At 38.5% G+C, this 27,128-nt stretch overlaps 1 protein-coding gene across 3 annotated transcripts in view; it reads right to left on the reverse strand.

Annotated features, from left to right (window-relative positions):
* The window catches only part of CycK (cyclin K), a 60,819-nt gene extending 37,431 nt beyond the window's left edge, over window positions 1-23,388 (reverse strand). For 2 of the 3 annotated variants that reach the window (XM_070086962.1, XM_070086960.1), the window contains exons 1-3: window positions 23,166-23,332; window positions 13,324-13,542; window positions 1,933-2,070 (exon numbers count right to left, since the gene is read on the reverse strand). In XM_070086962.1, coding sequence (XP_069943063.1) covers window positions 1,933-2,070; window positions 13,324-13,542; window positions 23,166-23,183 — 375 coding nt within the window. In that variant the 5' untranslated portion in view covers window positions 23,184-23,332. Of the gene's footprint in view, window positions 1-1,932; window positions 2,071-13,323; window positions 13,543-23,165 lie in introns of all 3 variants that reach the window. The other variant, XM_070086961.1, reaches the window with a different exon arrangement.
* Window positions 23,389-27,128: the final 3,740 nt, after the last annotated feature.

Here is a 27,128-nt window from a genome sequence, read left to right on the forward strand (position 1 = left end):
ACTTCTATTCTAAAATTAAATACACACTGCAGTATTATTATTATTGTTAATTTTATTACAGTATTATTCTTTCAACAAACTGGCTATATTCCACCAAGGCAGAATGGCCCTATAGGAAAAACGAAAATTTCTCCTTTTAAATTTAGTAATACATGTATATGCAGGAGAAGGGGTTACTAGTCCCTTGCTCCCGGTATTTTAGTCACCTCTTACGACTCGCATGGCTTACGGAGGAAGAACTCTGTTCCAATTCCCCAAGGAGAATTATTACACAATAATCATAAAAATGTGCCAAACTTATGCAGACTATACAATGATATTCTGTAGTAGATTACTGCATATTAATGTGTTAATATATTAATACATATTCTTCTCTTTACTCTAGACATTTCCTTACAAAACACACCTCACTCAAACTTCCCTTTGGTCTTCCCATTAATAAAACACATGGAAAGTAGTATCATTCAAAGGAATTTTCCTCTTTCTTAATATTAATACTCTTCCTACCCATTATATTTTTTAATTTTATTTTCCACTCTAGTGGTATACCTACAACAGCACACTTTTTTTCTTTTTTTTTTAACATATTGGTTATCTCCCACCGAGGTCCGGTAACACAAAGAGAAAACACATTCACCATCATGCACTCCAATCACTATCTTGCTAAAAGTGTGTCAACATCACTGTTCAGGTGACCCTTCGAACTGCAACATTTTCACCTTTCCTTTGAAGTGCAGGCACTGTATTTCCCATCTTCATGACTAAAGTTTGGCTAACCAATTTACCTAAATTTCTGCATAAATGTTATCTTGCTCACATTCCAAAAGCAGGTCAAGTCAGGAAAAACCACTTGCCTCCACTTTACTGCACTTACACAAGCCTGTCACTGAATTAGTTGACGGCTGACTTGTTGGGAAAAAAAAAAATCCTAAGGGTCTCCACTAGATATTTTGAAAAATTTAAGTTTTTTCCAGGGAAGAAAAATGTGAAGAAAAATCAAATTTGATTTTTCATTTTATCTATGTACAAATGATATTTCACTGGTTTAAAGTAAAAATTTTAAAGGAACATGAGCAGTGTTGATGTGTTTGCTACATGAGCCTACAATGTTTCAACTCTTTCCAGCTGTAATTATGTCGATTTCCTCTCATACCCACAAGACTGATTTTTTCCTGTATTCATATAGTATTTGTGCATTATGACTGTGTTCTAGCACTGATCACAGCTCCTGAACTCAGCAAGAGTGGAGAAAGTAAATCGTGTCCTAAGAGAAAGATCATGATGCAATTCAATAGGAAATTGGGGTTATCAGACATGCCAGCTGGTAGGAGGGATGGGGGGGAGCACAGTGCCACTACTCTTGGCAGACATTATAGTGCAGCTCATCTACCACAGTCACCACCACCAGTACATCAGTCACCATAACCAACAAGTAAGGAACAAACGATTCTTCTGAGGAATCATCTAAATGCCCTCCCATGGAACATCATCATCATTATCAAAGTAAAGTTATAAAGCAATACCTGTACTTATATTAGTTTGCATAACATGCACTGTAATAACTGTAAAAAGTGTAATTATACAGACAGAATTTAGTGTTACTGTATTCATGGTTCCTGGATTCTCTAAGCCCAATAAGAATGTAGGCCCATGTGAAATTGTAGGAAGCACTGTATAAGTCAACTATAATTGGATAAATGGACAATGCAACTTACATGATCTTTCTTCTCACTCACTGTCTACCTGCAAGTACTACATGCCATGGGATTGCTTATTGTTAAATATTATTTACATACATCCTTGTTTTAAATGGAAGTGGACTAAAGACTAATAACCCCCTCAAGTGCAATATAATTTTATTTAACTTTCCATTCAAAGGATTAACATATTTCCTTACGATAATTTTTAGGAATAATAACCAGAGCACCTCACCTCCTCCCGAGGGTCTGTGCCAAATTCGGCCCAAGTCAGGTCATCCATTAGGCTTTTAGCAGTTTTCATAATGTCTCGACACTTTTTGGGAGTTTCTTCAACCTTGCCAGCAAGAAAAAGGCAACAACAAGCAGTTACCTGAAAAAAAAATAGCAGGATTAGTGTTGCAAATAGGTGAAAGTCATATGAAATCAAGTCTTAAAATTATTTAGAGCACAGTACAGTGGACCCTCGACCAGCGATGGCATCGATTAACGATAAATCTGACTAGCGATACATTTTATCGCAAAAATTTTGCCTCGATTAGCGCTAAAAAACTCAACCAACACTATTCGTTCCGTCTGAGACGCGTCCACTTCTGGCCAGTGTTTACAAGCCAGCCAGCCACCGCGGTCGCTTCCAAGCATACAATCGGAACATTTCATATTATCACAGCCTTTTTAGTGATTGCACCTGCAAAATAAGTCACCATGGGCCCCAAGAAAGCTTCTAGTGCCAACCCTACAGCAAAAAGGGTGAGAATTACTATGGATATGAAGAAAGAGATCATTGCTAAGTATGAAAATGGAGTGCATGTCTCCGAGCTGGCCAGGCTGTACACAAAACCCCAATCAACCATCGCTACTATTGTGGCCAAGAAAACGGCAATCAAGGAAGCTGTTCTTGCCAAAGGTGCAACTATGTTTTTGAAACTGAGATTGCAAGTGATAGAAGATGTTGAGAGACTGTTATTGGTATGGATAAACGAAAAACAGATAGCATCTCTCAAGCAATCATATGTGAAAAGGCTAGGAAGTTGCATGACGATTTAATTAGAAAAATGCCAGCAACTAGTGGTGATGTGAGTGAATTTAAGGCCAGCAAAGGTTGGTTTGAGAGATTTAAGAATCGTAGTGGCATACATAGTGTGATAAGGCATGGTGAGGCGTGTGATAAGGCATGGTGAGGCTGCCAGTTTGGACCAAAAAGCAGCTGAAAAATATGTGCAGGAATTCAAGGAGTACATAGACAGTGAAGGACTGAAACCTGAACAAGTGTTTAATGGTGACACTGACAATGTTGTGAAACACTTTAGGAATGTCATAAAGGAACGGGAGGCACAGGCCTCTATGGGCAGATATGTTGTGCGACAGAGGTCCAGTGACTCTCAAGCTGGTCCTAGTGGCATTAAAAGAAGAAGGGAAGTAACCCCGAAAAAGGACTTGCCACCTCAAGTCCTAATGGAAGGGGATTCCCCTTCTAAACACTAAAACCATCAACACACTCCCCTCTTCCCATCCCATCAATCATCACCAGATCTTCAATAAAGGTAAGTGTTATGTAACTGTGCATGTCTTCTTCAATTTGTGTGTATTAAAATTAATATTTCATGTGTTAAATTTTTTTTTTTTCAATACTTTTGGGTGTCTTGCACGGATTAATTTAATTTCCATTATTTCTTATGGGGAAAATTAACTTGACTAACGATTATTCTGACTAACGATGAGCTCTCAGGAACGGATTAATAGCGTTAGTCGAGGGCCCACTGTATTAGAATATATGACCTAAGTAAACATGTAGATTCAACAAAAAAGATGCTAATTAACTAATTCTGAATTGAACACAGTGGAGCTTCAGGATGATTCACAAGATTTAATGGCATAGCTTGAAAAAGGCAGATGCAGTTCAATATAGGGAAATTTAAGGTCCAAACCTGGAAAAAAAAAAACAGACACCTATAAAATACTGTAATACAGAATAAAACTAAAACTGGAGGTTAAAAAAAAAAAATTCTGGTTACAGTAAACTAAAACCATGGCAACATAGAACAAATGCTTGCAATAAAGCAAGGAGAATACTTAATGTCAGATCAAGAAATACTGAACAGTACAGTATAAGTAACAAATCTCAAAGCTTACCCTACATGTTAGAGTACTAAAACTTTATATATTGCTGGAAAGGGCTCATTTAGATTATGGAATACAGTTCTATTCCTTTTTTTTTTTTTAACACATTGGCCGTTTCCCACCGAGGCAAAGTGACCCAAAAAGAAAGAAAAACCCAAAAAGAAAGAAAAAACTTTTATCATCATTCAACACTTTCACCATCACTCACACATAACCACTGTCTTTGCAGAGGCGCTCAGATACAACAGTTGAGACGTCCCTCCAAACTATCAATATCCTAAACCCCTCCTTTAAAGTGCAGGCATTGTACTTCCTATTTCCAGGACTCAGTCCGACTAACTGGTTTCCCTGAATCCCTTCACAAAATATTAACCAGTTCACACTCCAACAGCTCATCAGTTTCCAAAAACCATTCGCCTCCATTCACTCCTATCTAACAAGCTCACTCACGCTTCCTGGAAGTCCAAGCCTCTCGCCCACACAACCTCCTTTACCCCCTCCCTGAAACCTTGTCAAGGACAACCCCTACCCCGCCTTCCTTACTCAATAGATTTATACGCTCTCCAAGTCATTCTACTTTGTTCCATTCTCTCTAAATGACCAAACCACCTCAACAGCCCCTCTTCAGCCCTCTAATACTTTTAGTAAGTCCACACTTCCTCCTAATTTCCACAGTACGAATTCTCTGCATATTTACACCACACACTGCCCTTCAACACGACATTTCCAGTGCATCCAGCCGCCTCCTCGCTGCAGCATTTGCAACTCATGCTTCACACCCATATAAGAGTGTTGGTACCACTATGCCTTCATACATTCCCTTCTTTCCCTCCATGAATAACATTCTTTGTCTCCACAAATACCTCAACACACAACTCACCTTTTTTCATCAATTCTATGGTTTACCTGATCCTTCATAAACCCATCCGCTGACAAGTCAACTCCCAAATATAGTAAGGCCCCACTTATACGGGAGGTTCGGTTCCAGGTTACTGCCGGAAAGCAGACATTGCAGGAAAGCAGAACACCATTTTTTTCCACTTATAAATGCATATAAATGCCAGATAACAAGTTTACGCTAACATATATTATGTTAGCAATAGAACTAGGCATTAAAAACAATAAAAAGAAAAATACACACAAAGTACAACCATTACTTATCTCAATATATTTGTAGTCTTAATGTAGGGTGAGAGGTGAGTTTAATTTGTAGGAAGTCAGGTTTGGGAAGTATGGTAGCCAGCCAGGGAAATCCTCCCCACCCCACCCACACATAATATACTATGATATTTAATTAAAGCTCCCCAGAGCGATAAAATACATATACAGTACATTCATTAACTACCTTAAAATATCTGTAGTCTTAATGTAGGATGAGAGGTGAGTTATTTGTAGGAAGTCAGGTTTGGGAAGCATGGAATCCACCCAGGGAAGTCCTCCCCACCCCACCCACACGTAATGTAAACAAACCAAGCGAACGCGTCTGGTTTGCGTCACTTTACATTGTGTACAAGTTGTCTCCACATTGATACAGTAGAATAAATAAAGAGAAACACTCCCATTCTCATGTAACACCATTTTTAGAAGAAATGATGCCCTGAGTGAAGGCATACAAAAGGAATAATTTTCTAGTTACCCCCAGTAATATTGTAGTGTACACATCGTCTCTGATGTTGGACTACAAGTCGCCTGGCTACCACATCTCATATTTAAGTAAGTTTATTCGGGTATACACAAATACAGTTACATAGATTATCATACATAGCAGCATATGTGTAAAGTACCTAGGATAACCCAAAAAAATTAGACAGTGACTTATTTCCATTGTGGTCCTTTGATAATTATGTTAATCTATTCTACTGTGGGGTGTATTTAGATGGATTAAGCAAAAATGTCTATACAGTGGACCCCCGGTGTTCAATGGCATTGGTATTCAATAAATCCGGTATTCGATGCATTACATAAAGGAACGGGAGGTACAGGCCACTAAAGGACAGATATGTTGTGCAACAGAAGTCCAGTGACTCTCAAGCTGGTCCTAGTGGCATTAAAAGAAGAAGGGAAGTAACCCCAGAAAAGGACTTTTACCTCAAGTCCTAATGGAAGGGGATTCCCCTTCTAAACACTAACACCTCTTCCCTCCTCCCATCCCATCAATCATCACCAGATCTTCATTAAAGGTAAGTGTCAATTATTCTATTGTTATTGTTGTTATTGTAATTATTCTATTGCATTAAACTTAGTATTTCATGTAGTAAAATTTTTTTTTTTTCATACTTTTGGGTGTCTTGCACGGATTAATCTGATTTCCATTATTTCTTATGAGGAAAATTGATTCGCTTTTCGATATTTTCGGTATTCGATGAGCTCTCAGGAACGGATTAATATCGAATACAGGGGGTCCGCTGTAGTATTAATGTTTTATACGATATTTATTGCTCATCAGAGTGATTATTATTAAGTGTTATTATTATTATTAATATGGTGTCTTCAAGACTAATAAGACACTCTTAGTGATTTTAATGTGTACCTGCATGCCAGCACAGTGTGTAAATTTACTTAGGTACAGGTACACATAAGTATAATTATCAGTTATAACAATAATATAGGTGTATAGTCCACCTGGGCTACATAGCTACACCTACCTACATAGTTACACGATATTTAATGTGGCCCAGAGCCGTAGTATTACCATCGACATACCATGTTCACTGAGTTTAATCATTTCTAACAACTACCTTTAGATGCCATCATAAACAAAGGGAGAAGTAATGAATAATTCATGCCAAGAATTGTAAACAAAAGTGTTATGTATTAAGGGGAGCGACGTAATGTTTTCCATCCGCCCAACTACCACACAACCATAGTATATAAACATAAAATGTTTATATGCTATGCAACATGTTTCTTATATAATTTTGAAGTAAATGTCGTAGTTGGATTAATGAAAATGTCTATATTGGCATAAAATAAGACATTTAACCCTTACTCTCTAAACGTAGATCTACGTCCACGTGCGGGGGGGAACTCCGAATGTAGATCTACAATTTTTTTACATGCTTTCAAATGGGGAAAATCAAGGACGGAGTGCTACGCATGTGAACCTAGATCTACGTTTAGACAATTTAAGGGTTAATGTGCCCAAGAGTGATTATTATTAGTACAGTAGGGCCCCACTTATTCAGCAGGTTAGGTTCAAAGCTACTGCCGGAAAGCAGACTTCGCTGGAAAGCAGAGCTCTATTTTTCCATTTATAAATGGAAACTTTTATAACTTAATATAGATTTACACTAACCTATATTAAGTTAGCAATAGAACTAGGCATTAAAAAGTAAAATACATACACAGTACACTCATTATTTACCTCAAAATATTTGTAGTCTTAATGTAGGGTGAGAGGTGAGTTTTATTTGTATGAAGTAAAGTTATGAAGTATGGGTAGCCAAGAAGGGCAGCCCTCACTGCCCCACCCCACCTACACAAAATGTAAACAAACCAAATGAACGTGTCTGGTTTTAGTCGCTTTACATTGTGTACAAGTTGTCTCCACGTTGATACAGTAGAATAAATAGAGAGAAACACTCCCATTCTCACGTAACACCATTTTTAGAAGAAATGACACCCTGAGTGAAGGCATACAAAAGGAATAATTTTCTAGTTACCCCCCAGTAATATTATAGTGACACATTTCTGATGTTGGACTACAAGTTGCATGGCTGCCACAAGTCCTACAAGTTGCCTGGCTACCACAAGTCCTACAAGTTGCCTGGCTACCACAAGTCCTACAAGTTGCCTGGCTACCACAAGTCCTACAAGTTGCCTGGCTACCACAAGTTCTACAAGTTGCCTGGCTACCACAAGTTCTACAAGTCGCCTGGCTACCATAAGTTCTACAAGTCGCCTGGCTACCACAAGTTCTACAAGTCGCCTGGCTACCACAAGTTCTACAAGTCGCCTGGCTACCCCAAGTTCTACAAGTCACCTGGCTACCACATCTCATATTTATGCTAATTTATTCTACTGTGGGGTGTATTTAGATGGATTAAGCAAAGTGTCTATACATGTATTAACGTTTTATACGATATTTCATGCTCCTTAGAGTGATTATTATAATCATTAGTAATACGGCATCTTCAAGACAGTGTGTAAGTTTACTTAGGTACAGGTACACATACATATAATTATCAATTATAATAATAATGTAGGTATGTAGTCCGCCTGAGCTACGTACTTACCCATACCTATATAGCTACACGATATTTAATGTGGCCCAGAGCCATATTACCATCGATACCATGTTCACTGAGTGTAATCATTTCTAACAACTACCTTTAGATGCCATCATAAACAAAGAGAGAAGTAATGAATAATTCATGCCAAGAATTGTAAACAAAAGCGTTATGTATTAAGGTAAGTGACGTAATGTTTTCCCTCCACCCGGCTACTACACCTCCATAGTATATAAACAGCACGTTTATATGCTATGTAACATGTTTATAAATAATTTTGAAGAAAATATCATAGACGAATTAATGAAAATGTCTATATTGACAAAATTAGATATTTAACCCATTGGGGGTTGACAGGTCCTCTCAGAGACTTATTCTCAGGGTCGCCCAAATTTAAAAAAAAAAATTAAGTTTTTCTTGTGAAAAGATAGAGAATCTTTTCCCGATCATAATGACACCAAAAGTATGAAATTTGATGGAAAACTTATGGAATTATGCTCTCGCGAAGTTAGCGGTCTAGACGATGTTTACGCATCGGCAATTTTGCCCACTTTGAGCCCTATTTTCGGCCAATTCCAGTGTACTAGTCGACAAAAATCATAACTATTTCGCTAAAACTCCATTTTTTCTATCGAATGAGTACAAGAAACCACCCATTTACCGATTTCAACTGTCCAATAAAGTGGTCAGAATTTAGCAATTTTGCCAATTTCACACAAATTTCAAAAGATGCCAATTTCTGAATAGGGTCCAGAATAAACAAGAAAGACATTCCTGGCACTAAAATAACAAGTTCTCTGTTCGTTTGTCACATCCCCAGGCCCCTCTTATATTTCTTTGGCTTTCCACTTTGAATTTTTATTCTTGCCCAAAAAATAAGATTTACTGTTATGCAGACTACTGTATTAGTGTAGAAATGGTATAAATAATATCAGCGCACTTGTGAAAGAATATTAGACTCACCAGTTGATGTGTATTGGACACCTGGCATGATTTGTTTACTTTTGAGCTTTGGTAAAAATCGAACATTTCTGCTACTTTGAGCTCAATTTCAAGGTACTTTTCATTGTAAAACCAGTCAAAATCATCTCAATTTCTGTAATATGTCTTCCATTCTATAAAATGAGACCAAGAAAACTAGAATACAACAATAAATACCATACAAAAATACAGTGCAAAGTTGCTGTTTTAATCCAAAAACAGGGTCAAAGTTTTTTTTTCTCATTACGCACTGTGTGCTGCAGGATTTTTTTTATACTGCGCACACTGACCACATAGACCCATTCTTACATATGTAGGCCTACCAACTTTCTCTCACTAGATTTGAGGGTGCTAGAATTTAGGCGTACTAGTACGTCCGAAACCCCCAAAGGGTTAATGTGCCCAAGAGTGATTATTACATAATAGAGAGATGTGCTCATGGAGAATGTAAACAAACTGGGTGGCGCATGCCATATTTGAAAGACCGCGTGCAGTATAGAAAGTTTTGGTCATAATTTGAGATCGCCGTATTAGCGGAACGCTGTAATGCATAACTCCAAAAAGCGGGGCCCTACTGTATCTGAAAACATTAATTTCTTCCATACTCCCTCCCTCCAATGTGATATCCAATTTTTCTTTATCTAAATCATTTGATACGCTCATCACCTACTTTTAGCTATATTCACTTTCAACTTTCTACCTTTACATACCCTCCCAAACTCATCCACTAACTTTTGCAACTTTTCTTTAGAATCCCCCAAAAGTACAGTATCATCAGCAAAAAGTAACTGTGTTAACTCCCATTTTGTATTTGATTCCTCATAATTTAATCCCACCCCTCTCCCCAACTATTTATAAATATGTCAAACAACCATGGTGACATTACACGTCCCTGTACATAAATGAGGTGAAACCTACACAGAAGGATGACAGGGTTAATCCCCTGTATCACAAGTCATTCATAAAAAAATAGATCAGTAATATTTATAAGAAATAACTAATTTAGTATGGGAGCAAGAGGCTAGTAATCCCATCTCCTGTATAAATTACTAAATTTAAAAAGAAAAACCTTGGTTTTTTCTTTTTAGGTTACCCTGCCTCGGTGGGATACGGCCGGTTTGTTGAAAATAAAAAACTAGTTTAGTAAACGCCTATGCTTGGAACAAACTGTCAGACACATTGGTGTAAATACCTTAAGAAGTTTTAGAGAAAAATTAAACATACATGAGTGAGAAGGTTGGTATTGGGTAGAAACTGCCTAGCATAAAACTTTACACACCTGCTTGATAGAACAGCCAAGTAGTAATAATGAAATGTAGTGATAGGAAATACTGTTCACTCTGACTTACTTTACTATATGTTCATTATAAACATATCTGGGATAAGGGGACTGCTGTCTTCTTATCAGGAAGGTGGTGAAATAACAAAATATGGTACAGTGGAACCTCATTTTTCGGTCGCTCTGTTTATCGGCCGATTCGTTTTTAGGATGGTTTTTCAGCGGAAATTTTGCTCCGTACTTCGGCCATTGCCTCATATATCGGCCATATTAGATGCGTTAGCCCGTCTCTCCCGCTGGGACGCCAGGCTTTGGTAAGTCTGTCTCCCTTTGTCTGTCGGCGAGTGAGCATATACTCTGTGCATTCATCCAAACTTTTCCTTAAAATACACTGTTTTTCATGGTTTTTATTAAGTGCAACTGTGAAATAAGTCACCATGAGCCCCAAGAAAGTTCCTAGTAAAGTTCCTTTGGTAAAGAAAGTGAGAAACACGATGGAATTTAAGAAGGAAGTAGTAATAGAAAAATATGAGAGTGGTGTACGGGTGCTGGAGCTTGCCAGGATGTATGGCAAAAACAAATCAACAATCACTTCTATCACGGCAAAGAAAGAACAAATCAAGGAAGCTGATGTGGCAAAAGGGGTTAACCCGTTAACAAAAAGGAGATCACAAACTAATGAAGATGTAGAGAAGCTGTTGTTGTTGTGGATCAGGAAAAAACAGTTAGCAGGAGATAGTGTGTCAGAGACGATCATTTGTGAAAAGACAAGGCAATTGCATGTGGATTTCGTAAAGAAAATGCCTGGTACAAGTGATGATGTTAGTGAATTTAAGGCCAGCAGAGGCTGCTTTGAGATTTAAGAAGTGTAGTGGCATACACAGTGTTGTAAGGCATGGGGGGGCTGCAAGTTCTGACAAATGTGAAGCTGAAAAATTTGTGCATGAATTCAAGGAGTACATACAGACTAAAGAATTCCAACCCCAACAAGTGTTCAATTGTGATGAAACAGGCCTCTTTTTGGAAGAAAATGCCAAAGAGGACCTATATCATGGATGAAAAGGCACTGCCATGACACAAGTCTATGAAAGACAGGCTAACTCTTTTGTTCTGTGCTAATGCTAGTGGGGATTTCAATGTGAAGCCTTGACTCGTACATCACTCTCAAAATCCCCGAGTGTTCAAGAAAAACAATGTCATCAAGAGTAGACTGTGTGTGATGTGGAGGGCTAACAATAAGGCATGGGTCACAAGGCAAATTTTCTTTGACTGGGTCCATGAAGTGTTTGGCCCAAGTGTGAAAAAATACTTCCTGGAAAAGAAATTGCCACTCAAGTGCCTCCTAGTAATCAACAATGCTCCTACTCATCCTCCAAACTTGGTAGACCAATTGTCCAGGAATTTCAGTTTTATAACACCACTCCTCTCATCCAGCCCATGGACCAGCAGGTCATTTCTAACTTCAAAAAGCTCTACACAAAAGCAGTGTTTCAAAAGTGCTTTGAAGTGACCTCGGACACTGAAATGACCCTTATAGGTAAAATTTGGCAGGGAGTGACTTCCAGGACTTTGAACTCTTCTTGGAGACAACTGTGGCCAGACTGTGTCCTCAAGAAGGATTTTGAAAGGTTTGAGGCTGACCTTGACCCTGTCGACCCTCTGCCTGTTGTGGAATCTATTGTGGCATTGGGGAAGTCCATGAGGTTGGATGTGAGTGGCAAGGATGTGGAAGAGTTGGAGGAGGACCACAGGGAAGAGCTAACCACTGAAAAGCTGCAACACCTTCAACAGGAACAGCAACAGACCACAGCTGAGGAACTTGCTTCAGAGGAGGAGGAGGAAGAGGGAGAGGGAAGGATGTGCCTTCTTCAGTGATTAAGAACATTTGTGCAAAGTGGAATGAGGTTCAAAATTCTGTGGAGAAATATCACCCTGACCAAGCTGAAACAAGCCAAATCTGCAACATGTTCATTGACAAAACTTTGTCCCATTTTAGGGAAATCTTAAGGAAACACCAGAAATAGAGCACTCTGCACAGTTATTTTGTGCGACAGGGGTCCAGTGACTCAAGCTGATCCTAGTGGCATTAAAAGACAAAGAAGGGAAGTAACCCCAGAGAGGGACTTGCTACCTAAAGTCCTTATGGAGGGGGATTCCCCTTCCAAACAATAATCTGCCCTCCCTATTTCCTCCTCCTTGTCTTCCATAAGCCAACAAGTCTTCAATAAAGGTACGTAATAGTGATTTAACCCTTAAACGGTCCAAACAGATCAACGTTCAAATTCGTAGTGCTACAAAAGTAGATCTACTTTTTTTTTACATATTTTCAATAACAAAAAAAAATGTAGATAAAAGTTTTTTACACGTTTTCACATGTAAAACAAAAAAAAAAAAGATCTACATTTTTTACATACTTTCAGATGTTGAAAAAACGTGTATATATGTTTGGACGATTTAAGGGTTAAATATTCCTAATTTATTTTATTTAGTTCTCATTGTTTTATGTATGTAAAACTATAATTAATCGTGAAAAAATGTATTTTTTGTGAATATTTTTGGGTGTCTGGAACGGATTAATTGTATTTACATTAATTCTTATAGGAAATATTGCTTCGAATTTCAGCTTTTTCGAATTTAGGCCAACTTTCTGGAACAGATTACGGTCAATAAACGAGGTTCCACTGTACGTGAAATTACAACAGTTTATAGTCAATAAACATATCAATAAAACAACGTCACCAAATCAGGTTTGGAACAATTCACAACTAATCCATGTCATATATTTCCTCTCAACACTGCGAGTATCTACTGTGTAAACTATTCAAGAGAGGAAAGGTAATACCAAAGATACACTCCATCAATAAAATTATCCACAAATTTCTCCATTAAATTAAAGTTTTGAAGATATTAAAATAAATAAGACATTGATCTTTTCTAAATTATAGTATCAAGAAAGCCTGGAAAATTTCATTTAAGTTTCCTTTTCAAGAAATTTTAAAACACAACAGAACCTTACGTGTCTGGGAAAGGACTGAAATGTATGAACCATATAGAATCGGTGGAAGTAAACAACACCAGTCGCCATTGTCTCGTAGCGGAGTCCCATTTTGTTTCCAACCTGGAGAATGAAGCGAGCACCTTCACGACGATACTGAACTTCCTGTTCGACACTGAGGCCTGCAGCAATACTAGGTGTGTGTCGTAACTCCCGCTTCTCATAGTACCAACCTGACAACTAGTAAAAAATAAAACATGATTAGCATCTCTGTAAAGAAGAATAAAAGTCACAATTCTTTGTCTGGAACAATTCATAACCCACAAACTAGAGATAAACCTTTAGATGATACATTATTTTAATGTTTATTGGAGGTGCCAGATCAACCAAGCTGTGATGAATATGTGGGGCAGTGGGCCTCCAGCATCAACAGCCTGATTGACCAGGGAAGCATCAGACAAGCCTGGCCCGTGGCCAGGCTCCGAGAGCAGTGAAACTCTCGAAACTCTTCAAAGGTATATCAAAGGTACTGGACCCTAATGCAGTCACTATTTTAACCCTTAAATGGTCCAAACGTATATATACGTTTTTTCAACATCTGAAAGTATGTAAAAAAATGTAGATCTTCTTTTTTGTTTTACATTTGAAAACGTGTAAAAAAAACTTTTATCTACATTTTTTTTTGTTATACAGTGGACCCCCGCATAACGATCACCTCCGAATGCGACCAATTATGTAAGTGTATTTATGTAAGTGCATTTGTACGTGTATGTTTGGGGGTCTGAAATGGACTAATCTACTTCACAATATTCCTTATGGGAACAAATTCGGTCAGTACTGGCACCTGAACATACTTCTGGAGTGAAAAAATATCGTTAACCGGGGGTCCACTGTATTTGAAAATATGTAAAAAAAAGTAGATCTACTTTTGTAGCACTACGAATTTGAACGTCAATCTCTTTGGGCCGTTTAAGGGTTAATACTAATATATAATGTTAGATAACAAGTGCAGGTACTCCTTAACTTAAGATGGTTCGACTTACAATATTTCAACTTTACGATGGTGCAAAATCAATTACAGTGGACCCCCGCATAACGGACGCCTTGCATAGCGGACAATCCGCATAGCGGACGCTTTGATCGCTAAAATTTTGCCCCGCATAGTGGACAAAAACCCGCTCAGCGGCCTTCGTCCGAGACGCGTCCAATGTGCGCTTGAGCCACGCTCACATGTTCCGCGGGTGGCATTGTTTACCAGCCAGCCTCCGCGGTAACATCCAAGCATACAATCAGAACATTTTGTATTATTACAGTGTTTTTGGTGATTTTTTTCTGGAAAATAAGTGACCATGGGCCCCAAGAAAGCTTCTAGTGCCAACCCTACAGCAATAAGGGTGAGAATTACTATGGAGATGAAGAAAAAGATCATTGATAAGTATGAAAGTGGAGTGCGTGTCTCCGAGCTGGCCAGGTTGTATAATAAACCCCAATCAACCATCGCTACTATTGGTGGTACAGCTGCTGCTGCTGCTGTATCACCGTCAGCTGCTGCTGCACTGTCAGCTGCTGCTGCTGTACCACCGTCAGCTGCTCCTGCTGCTGTAGTACCGTCTGCTGCTGCTGTAGCATCGTCTGTTGCTGCTGTAGCATCGTCTGTTGCTGCTATACCACCGTCAGCTGCTGCTGCTGCTGTAGCATCGTCTGCTGCTGCTGCTGCTGTAGCATCGTCTGCTGCTGCTGTAGCATCGTCTGTTGCTGCTGTAGCATCGTCTGCTGCTGCTGCTGCTGTAGCATCGTCTGCTGCTGCTGTAACATCGTCAGCTGCTGCTGCTGCTGCTGTAGCACCGTTGTTGGTGTGGCTTATTGAGAATACCAAGAAACAATTAACCCCAGAGGATTTGCCACCCAGGATAGCCCAAAAAAGTCAGTGTCATCGAAGACTGTCTAACTTATTTCCATTGGGGTCCTTAATCTTGTCTCCCAGGATGCAACCCACACCAGTCGACTAACACCCAGGTGAACAGGGAAAATGCCTGGAACTAGTGCTCATATTGGTGAATTTAGAGCCAGCAAAGGTTGGTTTGAGAGATTTAAGAATCGTAGTGACATACACAGTGTGATAAGGCCTGTTCTGGAAGAAAATACCAAACAGGACCTACAGTACTCAGGAGGAAAAGGCACTCCCAGGACACAGTGTCTCATCAGTCATTGCTGCATCTTCAATAAAGGTAAGTGTCATTTATTCTTCATTTAGTAGAGTAGTACATGCACAATATATATTGTGCATGTACTACTCTACTATTGTGCATGTATCCTTCTCTTTGTGTGTAGGAAAATGTATATTTCATGTGGTAAAATTTTTTTTTTCAAACTTTTGGGTGTCTTGCACGGATTAATTTGATTTCCATTATTTCTTATGGGGAAAATTCATTCACATAGCGAACATTTCGCATAACAGCCAGCCCTCTTGCACGGATTAAGGTCGCTATGCGGGGGTCCACTGTACTTTGGAGATGAAACACAAGATACTGTAATTACCCAGCCTGAAGGCAGCAAGACCGAAACTTGTATTCATTTATTTACTTTTTAATACTGGTATGTACTTACACTAATTATTTATTTATTTACTTATTCAGTGACAGTAGTTGTTCATTTAACTATCTAGCATATCATAATCATATTCAACTTACGATATTTTTGACTTACGATGGGTCTGTCAGGACATAGCCCCATCGTAAGCCAAGGAGCACCTGTAGACAGTATACATGTATATACAGCCTCTCCTCACTTAATGACTGAGGTCCGTTCCTAAGACCATGTCATTAAGCGAATTCGTCGCTAAGTGAGGAGCATACTATAATGGTAGCGGATTTGTGTCAACCATCTTTGATACTGTTTTAATGTCACCTCTGCACCATTTATAGCATTTCTGATATATTTTTAAATGTTTATATAGTAGTGTACTGTACAGTGGACCCCCGGTTAACGAACTTTTTTCATTCCAGTAGTATGTTCAGGTGCCAGTACTGACCGAATTTTTTCCCATAAGGAATATTGTGAAGTAGATTAGTCCATTTCAGACCCCCAAACATACACGTACAAACACACTTACATAAATACACTTACATAATTGGTCGCATTTGGAGGTGATCGTTAAGCGGGGGTCCACTGTATATTGAAATAAACAGAATAGACGAAATCAGCTATAATATACATTATTTAGATATAAATACTGGTCAGAGAGCCCGTCGTAAGTCCAAGGCATCTGTAAACGAGTGCAGTAGGGCCCCGCTTTAAGGTGTTTCACCTTACGGTGTTCCGCTAATACGGCAATTTCAAGTTATGACCAAAACTCGCTATGAGGCGAGTGGTCTTTAAAATATGGCGTGCCCCACTCAGTTTATTTACTTTCTCCGTGAGCACATATAGTGGTACCCCAAGCTTCGTACTGCTCCCAACTCAATCAATTATGTAAGTGTATTATTGTAAGTGTTTTTGTAATTATATTTTTGGGGGTCTGAAACAAACTCATCTAATTTACATTATTCCTTATGGGAACAAATTCATTCGGTAACGGCACTCGAACAGCCTTCTGGAATGAAGAAAGTTCAAAACTCGGGGTATCACTGTTTTAAAGTTATTGCGTATTTTATATATACATGTACAGTGGTACCTCGCTATACGAATTTATTTCGTTCCAGGAGGCTGTTCGAGTGCCGATACCGAACAAATTTGTTCCTATAAGGAATAATGTAAATTAGATTAATCCATTTCAAACCCACAAAAATACACTTACAAAAGCACTTACATAAGTACACTTACAAAATTGTTTGAGTTTTGAGCTGTTCGTATCCCGAGGTACCACTGTACAGTGGACCCCCGCATAACGGACGCCTTGCATAGCGGACAATCCGCATAGCGGACGCTTTGTTCGCTAAAATTTTCCCCCGCATAGTGGACAAAAACCCGCTCAGCGGCCTTCGTCCGAGACGCGTCCAATGTGCGGCCTGAGCCACGCTCACATGTTCCGCGGGTGGCATTGTTTACCAGCCAGCCACCGCGGTAACATCCAATCATACAATCGGAACATTTTGTATTATTACAGTGTTTTTGGTGATTTTTTCTGGAAAATAAGTGACCATGGGCCCCAAGAAAGCTTCTAGTGCCAACCCTACAGCAATAAGGGTGAGAATTACTATGGAGATGAAGAAAAAGATCATTGATAAGTATGAAAGTGGAGTGCGTGTCTCCGAGCTGGCCAGGTTGTATAATAAACCCCAATCAACCATTGCTACTATTGGTGGTACAGCTGCTGCTGCTGCTGTACCACCGTCAGCTGCTGCTGCACTGTCAGCTGCTGCTGCTGTACCACCATCAGCTGCTGCTGCTGCTGTAGTACCGTCTGCTGCTGCTGTAGCATCGTCTGCTGCTGCTGTAGCATCGTCTGCTGCTGCTGCTGCTGTAGCATCGTCTGCTGCTGCTGCTGCTGTAGCATCGTCTGCTGCTGCTGCTGCTGTAGCATCGTCTGCTGCTGCTGTAACATCGTCAGTTGCTGCTGTAGCATCGTCTGCTGCTGCTGTAGCATCGTCTGTTGCTGCTGTAGCATCGTCTGTTGCTGCTGTACCACCGTCAGCTGCTGCTGCTGCTGTACCACCGTTGTTGGTGTGGCTTATTGAGAATACCAAGAAACAATTAACCCCAGAGGGTTAGCTACCCAGGATAACCCAAGAAAGTCAGTGTCATCGAAGACTGTCTAACTTATTTCCATTGGAGTCCTTAATCTTGTCTCCCAGGATGCAACCCACACCAGTTGACTAACACCCAGGTGAACAGGGAAAATGCCTGGAACTAGTGCTCATATTGGTGAATTTAGAGCCAGCAAAGGTTGGTTTGAGAGATTTAAGAATCGTAGTGGCATACACAGTGTGATAAGGCCTGTTCTGGAAGAAAATACTAAACAGGACCTACAGTACTCAGGAGGAAAAGGCACTCCCAGGACACAGTGTCTCATCAGTCATTGCTGCATCTTCAATAAAGGTAAGTGTCATTTATTCTTCATTTAGTAGAGTAGTACATGCACAATATATATTGAGCATGTACTACTCTATTATTGTGCATGTATCCTTCTCTTTGTGTGTAGGAAAATGTATATTTCATGTGGTAAAAATTTTTTTTTCATACTTTTGGGTGTCTTGCACGGATTAATTTGATTTCCATTATTTCTTATGGGGAAAATTCATTCGCATAGCGAACATTTCGCATAACAGCCAGCCCTCTTGCACGGATTAAGGTCGCTATGCGGGGGTCCACTGTACTCTGATAATTATACTTGTGTGTGCCTGTACCTAAATATACAGTGGACCCCCGAGTTTCAGCAGCCTCGACTTTTGTGAAATTTGACCTTATTTTTTGGAAAAATTTGGCCTCGAGTTTCGTGAAAAGACTCGTGTTTCGGCGACCGTCCGGTACCCGTCCGCCCGTCACCGCGCACACCAAGCCAGTCTCCCACGTCATTCACGCTCAGTGTGCCACTATTTACCAACACGTGACCATCACCCCGCGGGTTCATACAATACATTTCATAATAATCCATTGTTTTTTGTGCTTGCAACTGCTAAATAAGTCATCATGGACCCAAGGAAAGCTAGTGCAAGCCCTTTGGTAAATCAAGTGAGTGATGGGGATGTGGAAGAGTTGGTGGAGGACCACAGGGAAGAGCTAACCACTGACGAACTGCAAGAACTTCAATGGAACAGCATCAGACCACAGCCGAGGAACTTGCTTCAGAGGAGGAGGAAGAGGGAGTGGATGAGGTGCCTTCTTCAGTGATTAAGGACATGTGTGGAATGTGGAATGAGTTGCAAAGTTTTGTTGAAAGGTATCACCCTGACCAAGCTGAAACAAGCCAGATGTGCAACATGTACAATGACAGTGTTGTGTCCCACTTCAGGGAAATCTTAAAGAAATCCCAGAAAAAGACCTCTCTGGACAAATATTTTGTGCGACAGGGGTCCAGTGACTCTCAAGTTGTTCCCAGTGGCATTAAAAGAAGAAGGGAAGAAACCCCAGATAAGGACTTGCTACCTAAAGTCCTAATCGAAGGAGATTCTCCTTCCAAACAATAGTGTACACCTTCCTCCTATCCCCTCCTCCCGTCTTCCATCCACGCAGAAGTCTTCAGTAAAGGTAAGTGTAATGTTATTATCATTTTTTTAAATGCATGTATACTTGATTTCTGATTGTTTTCATTATGTAAATCTTTATTTAATTTGAAAAAAAAATAAAGTGTCTGGAACGGATTAATTTTATTTCCATTATTTCTAATGGGGTAAATGGTTTCGAGTTTCGTGAATTTCAACCTTCGGCAGGCTCTCTGGAATGGATTAATCACGAAACTCGGGGGTCCACTGTACTTACACACTGTGCTGGTGTGCAGGTACACATTAAAATCACTAAGTCTCTCTCTACTCTTGACATCATATAATCTCTTGGGCGTATTAAATGTCTTATATTATGTTAATACAGACATTTCCATTAAACCATCTATGATATTTTTTTCAAAATTATATAATAAATACGCTACATAACATATAAACATGATATATACACCCACAGCATAAAAATTGACATAAATATGAGATATGTTTACCAAACGGTTTGTATGGGTGCCGAAAGAATTACGTTTTCTCTAGTCAAACACCAGTTACTTAATTGTAGAAAAATATTCCTTTCGTATGCCTTCACTCTATCTATAGCTATTCCTGACCCTTGTGGGTTTAGTGCTTCTTTTTTATGATTATATAATAATAATTTGTAATAATAATAATTTGTAGTAATAATAATTTGTAGTAATACAATTTGTAATAATAATAATTTGCAATAATAATAATAATAATTTGTCAAAGCATCATTCCTTCTAAAAATTACATGAGAATGGAAGTGTTGGTCTTTACTTATTCTACTGTACCACTATGGAGATAACCTGTACACAATGTATGGTGTTTGTATGAATGTGTATCAACCATAACCAGATTGTAGAAAAATATTCCTTTCATATGCCTTCACTCTATAGCTATTCCTGACCCTTGTGGGTTTAGTGCTTCTTTTTATGATTATATAACAATTTGTAATAATAATAATTTGTAGTAATAATAATTTGTAATAATAATAACTTGCAATAATAATAATAATAATTTGTCAAAGCATCATTCCTTCTAAAAATTACATGAGAATGGAAGTGTTGGTCTTTATTTATTCTACTGTACCACTGTGGAGACAACCTGTACACAATGTAAGGTGTTTGTATGAATGTGTATCAACCATAAACCAGATGGTTTGTTTACATAAGTACTCTGCGGTTGTCACCTTACTCATTCTCTCTCTCTCTCTCTCTCTCTCTCTCTCTCTCGTTTATTCGTTTTTATCTCGCTTACTCACCTCTCACCCTACATTAAGACTACAAATATTTTAAGGTAAGTAATGAGTGTACTGTATGTGTATTTTATCACTCTAGGGCACTTTAAATGTCATAGTAGGTGGGGTGGCCAGGCGGGCTACCATACCCTACCTCCCACATGACTTCCTGCAAATCAATACTTTTCACCTCTCACCCTACATTAAGACCATTAAGATTACAAATATTTTAAGGTAAATAATGAGTGTACTGTATATACATTTTATCATTCTAGGGTGCTTTTAAGCATTGTAGTATATTATGTGGGTGGGGTGGCCAGGTGGGCTACCACACCTGACTTCTTACAGTACATACTCCTCACCTTTTGCCCTACATTAAGACTACAAATATTTTGAGGTAAATAATGACTGTACTGTGTGTGTATTTTACTTTTTATTGTTTTTAATGCCTAGTTCTATTGCTAACTTAATATATGTTAGTGTAAACTTGTTTTCTGGCATTTATAAGTGGAAAAAATGGCATTCTGCTTTCCGTCGATGTCTGCTTTGTGGTAGTAGCCTGGAACCCTGCCATATAAGTGGGCCCCTACTGTACGTCACTAAGGGAGGAGAGGCTGTACTGGTGAATGTGCCAAACAAGAAATGTGTGTCCCATACTTAACTGTAATAGATTTCAAAAGGAATATTGAAATATTAACAATGAACCCCTCTGTTTAATGAGCTTCAATTTACCCGACTTTAGAAATACAGAACAAAATCCACAGGGTCAACCAATTCGGAAACAACGAAGTCCACTAGCTGTAGAACTGTCCAGTATTGATACGATCATGGCAAAACAATTTTATCTCTAACCAACACATTCACTATTAATCTCCACTCACTTTCCCCTGTTAGTCTGTTAAATGGAGGATTTACTAAAGGTAGATTTCATCCACTATTTATAGTTTTAAAGTTAGTTTTACAGCTGAGATATTATTTCATTGTGCAAATGGTACAAAATGTAACTTAACAAAAATCCATTTAAACTAACCCAAAATAACCTGGTTTAATCTGACTCTGCCACCAGCAGAGTGACACCACTCAATACAAACTCTGGTTCAGACATGCTGCACAACCAAAATTAAAGTATTATTTTTGATATCTCTCAAAACAGCCATTTGAACAAGAATAACTTAACTTATTCTGTTGTGTACATTCGTTGAATGTTTTGTAAAGTGTAAACTAATGCCCATGTTCTGCCTAGTAGTAATTGTGAACTATAGCACATTATCATTATCATCTCTTTTTTTTTATATGCAAGTGCTCAATCTTTAGGAAGACATACAGCACCTCAAACAATGGAATACAATCAATCTGATCCAAGAAAAAGGGAGTGTAGCTCAAAATCCTTAAATCAAGATTCCTTCACTGACATCAGTTGCATTATTATATTATTATTATTATTATTATTATTATTATTATTAATGCCTCTGGGGTCATGCAGCACATGAGGGAGTTATTAAAGGCAATGGTTGGTTGGTTAAAACCTATCAACTACATGAGGGTCATTATTCACGTTTGATCAAAGAATGGGGAGGATAGGTCCACTTCCTTGGATGAAGGATACACTTTGACTGTAACCTGAAATTCAACACACATCTAACACTAAGAAAATTTACAAAACTCTGGGTATTTAGTAGAAAAAAAACCTACTTTATTTACCAAATAACACTGCTCACTTTATACTATTTTCTAATCTATCCTTACCTCACTTACAGTATTTGTACTCGGCGATCTACTAGAGCAAATCACCTAATACCCAGAGTTACTCACCAAAAATTGGCTAGATAAAGATTTTCTTCGGATTTTTAACCCTGGAGGGTTTGCCACCCAGGGCCCAGGTTCGATTCTTGGCGGGTGGAAACATTTCGACATGTTTCCTTACACATATTGTCCTGTTCACCTAGCAGCAAATAGGTACCTGGGTGTTAGTCGACTGGTGTGAGTCGCAACCTGGGGGACAAGATTGAGGACCCCAATGAAAATAAGTTATACAGTCCTCGATGACATACTGACTTTCTTGGGTTATCCTGGGTTACTAACCCTCCAGGGTTAAAAATCCGAACAAAATCTTACGCTATCTTGTCTTAGGTATAATTGTACCTACCTGTACTTGTACCTAAATAAACTTACTTATTATACTTGTCTCATTTCCTAGTAGTTATTATTACAATCAAAATTAAGAGCTAAATCCACAAGGGTCATAAAGCGATTCTCTAATAAGTTAATTTTAATTAAGGCTGCCTGAAGCGCCCTCGTAAGGAGGGGTACTAAAAAAATCAGTTTACACATTTCAGTTACTCCGATATCAATCTGTATACCACATTCCACTTTACCGAAACAAAAGTTGTTTATTTGTTTTGCTTTGTTTTTGTTTGTTACAAGACCAATAGATACTGCCAGCAACGTACCTTGGATGCCTTGGTCATGCTGCTCCAGGCACCAAAACCTGTGATAATTCAAGAAATATCTTGTTCCTGGTTATGTTTGAGTACTTCTCCTCCTCCCCGGTGATAACACGAGCTGTAGGGCTCCCCCAGAACGACTATAATTGCTATAATTACTACAATTACTGCGATAATAAGAGAGAAAGAGAGACAGTGTGTGAAGGCAGCGTTGTTGTGTTGACAACAGCTGGAACCTCAGGCACAACCAGCTTATCTTTTATTGAAAAACAAAATATTAAATCAAATCAATGCATATTACACATTGTGAACATCAAAATGGTATACAATACCGACAGGTTGTTAGGTAAGACACATATGCAACAGTTAGACAACTTTATTCCGAAACGTTTCGCCTACACAGTAGGCTTCTTCAGTCGAATACAGAAAGTAGGCAGGAACAGTAGAGATGTGAAGACGATGTAATCAGTCCATCACCCTTAAAGTCGTAGAATTTGAGGTTGTCAGTCCCTCGGCCTGGAGAAGTTCAGTTCCATAGTCAGGAACTATCTGATAGTTCCTGACTATGGAACTGAACTTCTCCAGGCCGAGGGACTGACAACCTCAAATTCTACGACTTTAAGGGTGATGGACTGATTACATCGTCTTCACATCTCTACTGTTCCTGCCTACTTTCTGTATTCGACTGAAGAAGCCTACTGTGTAGGCGAAACGTTTCGGAATAAAGTTGTCTAACTGTTGCATATGTGTCTTACCTAACATATTACACATTGTTTATTTATATAATATTTATGAGGGCGCAGAGATGACGTTAGCAGTTAGCCAGTTAGGTTAGTAATAGGTTATTACAAGAATTCCAGTCGAAATAAGTCACATAGTTAAGTAGATTAGTTGTTTTAACTTTTAAGGTTTAAGTAAGATATTACAAGGATCCCAATGGAAATAGGTCACTTTGACTTTCGTGGGTTATATTAGGTAATCTACACGTGCTGCTATGTATGATAATTTATGTAATTGTATTGATGTGTCCCTGTACCTGAATAAACTTACTCTGTTAAGACGTTTTTTGGGTTATCATAGATCAAATCAAATCAATCAAAGTTTATTCTCTATAAGGATTACAATGCGGGGTTTACAGATTTTGGTTACTGTGTGGTTTACATGTAATAAAATACTAATTACAGAGGGGGCCACTAGAACACCTAGCAAGGCTAGGCATTTCGGGCAAACTTTGATTAATTCTTAATCCTAAATTATTACAAATTGTGGAGTAAGTTGACTAAATACTAAGTGACTAAATACTAAGTGACTAAATACTAAATGACTAAATACTAAGTGACTAAATACTAGTTTGTGAGTTTAGCAATGTGAATGCTTTTGTTTTGGCACAATACATAGTTTCTATATTGGAGTATCGCAGGCAAAATTGTGACTAGTTAGGAATCATTATTTTAAGATTAAGATACATATTTCTGTGCTTATAGACAAATGGGTGAGTGAGTGAGTGTGTAAACCACCAGGTGGTTTTTATGTAGTTAGTTGACGGGGTGTATCAGGGAGATATGTTTTCTAACGGTAGTTTTGAAGGTGATGAATGTGTCTGCAGTTCTAGAGTTTTCAGGTAGGGTGTTCCAGATTTTAGGTACCTGGGTGTTAGTCGATTGGTGTGGGTCGCATCCTGGGGGACAGGAATTGAAAAACAAACAAAATGGCAAAAAGGCATAGTCCTCGATAACGCACCAACTTTCTTGGCTTATCCTGGGTGGCTAACCCTTCCCGGGTTAAAAATCCGAACAAATCTTATATTATCTTTACTAACCATACCACGGGTGGAGATAGAACCCATGATCAGAGAGTCTCAAAACTCCAGACCGTCGCATTAGCCACTGGACCAGCTAGCCACAATAAGTGTGGAAAATACTGTATATATTTTCCAGAAATTCAGTATTTATATGTAAATAGATGGCCATACTGTATTTAATAATATTTATGTCATAGAAAACGGAAAGCCTGCGTCTGCGCAGACGAGACTCGCCATCTTGGTTTTGAATTTTGTACAACGTTAATATAATGGGAAGAATTTTTCGTGCTCTAGAGGTTAAACTGGGACTGACACCTCTCAAATAGGAGGCGAAATTGTTGGATGTGCATTCCTGCATAACTTGAGATATCAGACGACTGGACAAGACAGCTCCATGAACCTCAGATAAGCTCTATAGATTTGTGTATAATTCTGGCCAGTGTTTTCATAAATTTAGTTAGTGAGGTTTTTCTGAGCATGATACAACTTAATATCCAGTCAAATTGGTGAGTGATATTAAGATATATTTTCCTTTTATGTATATGTGAATTTATATATAGTCATTTTTTAATATTCAGTCCACAAATTTATATATTTACGAGAATTCCTGATGTATAATTCATTTAATAATAGGTCCAGAGCAACTTGAGGATATGACAGTGGTAGGTATCGAAGGGGGACATTTTTGCGACCTAGGTGTCCCAAATTCCTACTTGTCTAAGTGATAAATAATAATTATCTATGTTTATTTACTGTCATGTACATAATTATACATACAGATAAATGTAATTTTCCACAATAAGATTCGCTATGGAAATATAAACGCATATGCAGTATAATGTGATCCTTTATTAACGTTTCGCCCACACAATGGGCTTTTTTAAGTCACAAACAGATCTGTTTGTGACTTGAAAAAGCCCACTATGTGGGCGAAACGTTGTCAATAAAGGATTACATTATACTGCATATGTGTTTATATTTCCATTGTGTCGGTATTTTATACCATTTATTTCCAAGATTCGCTAGCTGGAGATTCGTCTGTAAAAATTTGCATTTGTGGTCACAGTGGTGCCTATGCTAACATGGCGTAGAAATATACCTAGTTGGCAAATCTCATTGTGGCTAGCTGGTCCAGTGGCTAACGCGACGGTCTGGAGTTTTGAGACTCGGATCGCGGGTTCAAACCCCGCCCGTGGTATGGTTTGTTTGCAGTCGTGTCATTATGATTTCGTGAGTCATTATATTTACTTTACTTACTTGCTTACTTACAAAATATATTTAAAAACAATGTGGCAAGATGTAACCATAATTAAATACTTTAAAATTTTAAAGCATAACAATTTTCACTTTCATAATACATTAGGAAACAGGAGATAATAAAAAAATATGTTATTTAAGAACACTGGAGTTCTTGTAGTGTTAATGAAGAACAACGCATTTCAAAGAAATACTGAGGCCTATTTTTATTATTATTATTATTGTTGGTGGTGGTGGTGGTGTTGTTGCAGGAATTTTGAGATGCCTGCACTCTGAAGGGTAATTAATATATTTTGTGATGCCAGCACACTGCAGACAGAGCAGCAATTGAATGAATGATGGTGAAAGTTGTTTTCTTCTTCGGGTCACCCTGCCTTGGTGGGAGACGGCTCTTGAAGGAGACATAAAAGATGATATACTTTTTTGAGGACACTAAAAATCGAGAGAGTCATATGTACAGTGTAGAAGGATAAACTTGACTGGTATAATTAACAAAGTCCCTTCAGCTTCATCATACTTGGCAAGAGATTTAAATAAACGAGGTTAATTATTACCTGAAGATTATAAAAGCATAAGAGAGTGATTTATTATGAAATGAGAGCTATCTGAATTATGAATGACATTAAAAAAATTGATGGTTTATAGCAACTGGAAGGAGCACTGCCAGAAAGGTACAATGAATATATCAAGGAAAATAATTAATAAGACCAAACAGGGCAAAATATGCTAGTTCTTGCTATATAGCCATGGTAATTTATCAGTCTCTGAAACGACCCACTCTTCTACCTCAAAAGAATAATGTAATCAATTGTAATGAGAAAGTTTTATATCATCTTTCATCCAGCAAACACAAACTGGCTTATAATGAAGTGAACCCGCGCTGCTACTTGAGAATATTCCTATGGAAATAT

This window comes from Cherax quadricarinatus, chromosome 20, assembly GCF_038502225.1.
Source record: "Cherax quadricarinatus isolate ZL_2023a chromosome 20, ASM3850222v1, whole genome shotgun sequence".
Lineage (NCBI taxonomy): Eukaryota > Metazoa > Arthropoda > Malacostraca > Decapoda > Parastacidae > Cherax > Cherax quadricarinatus.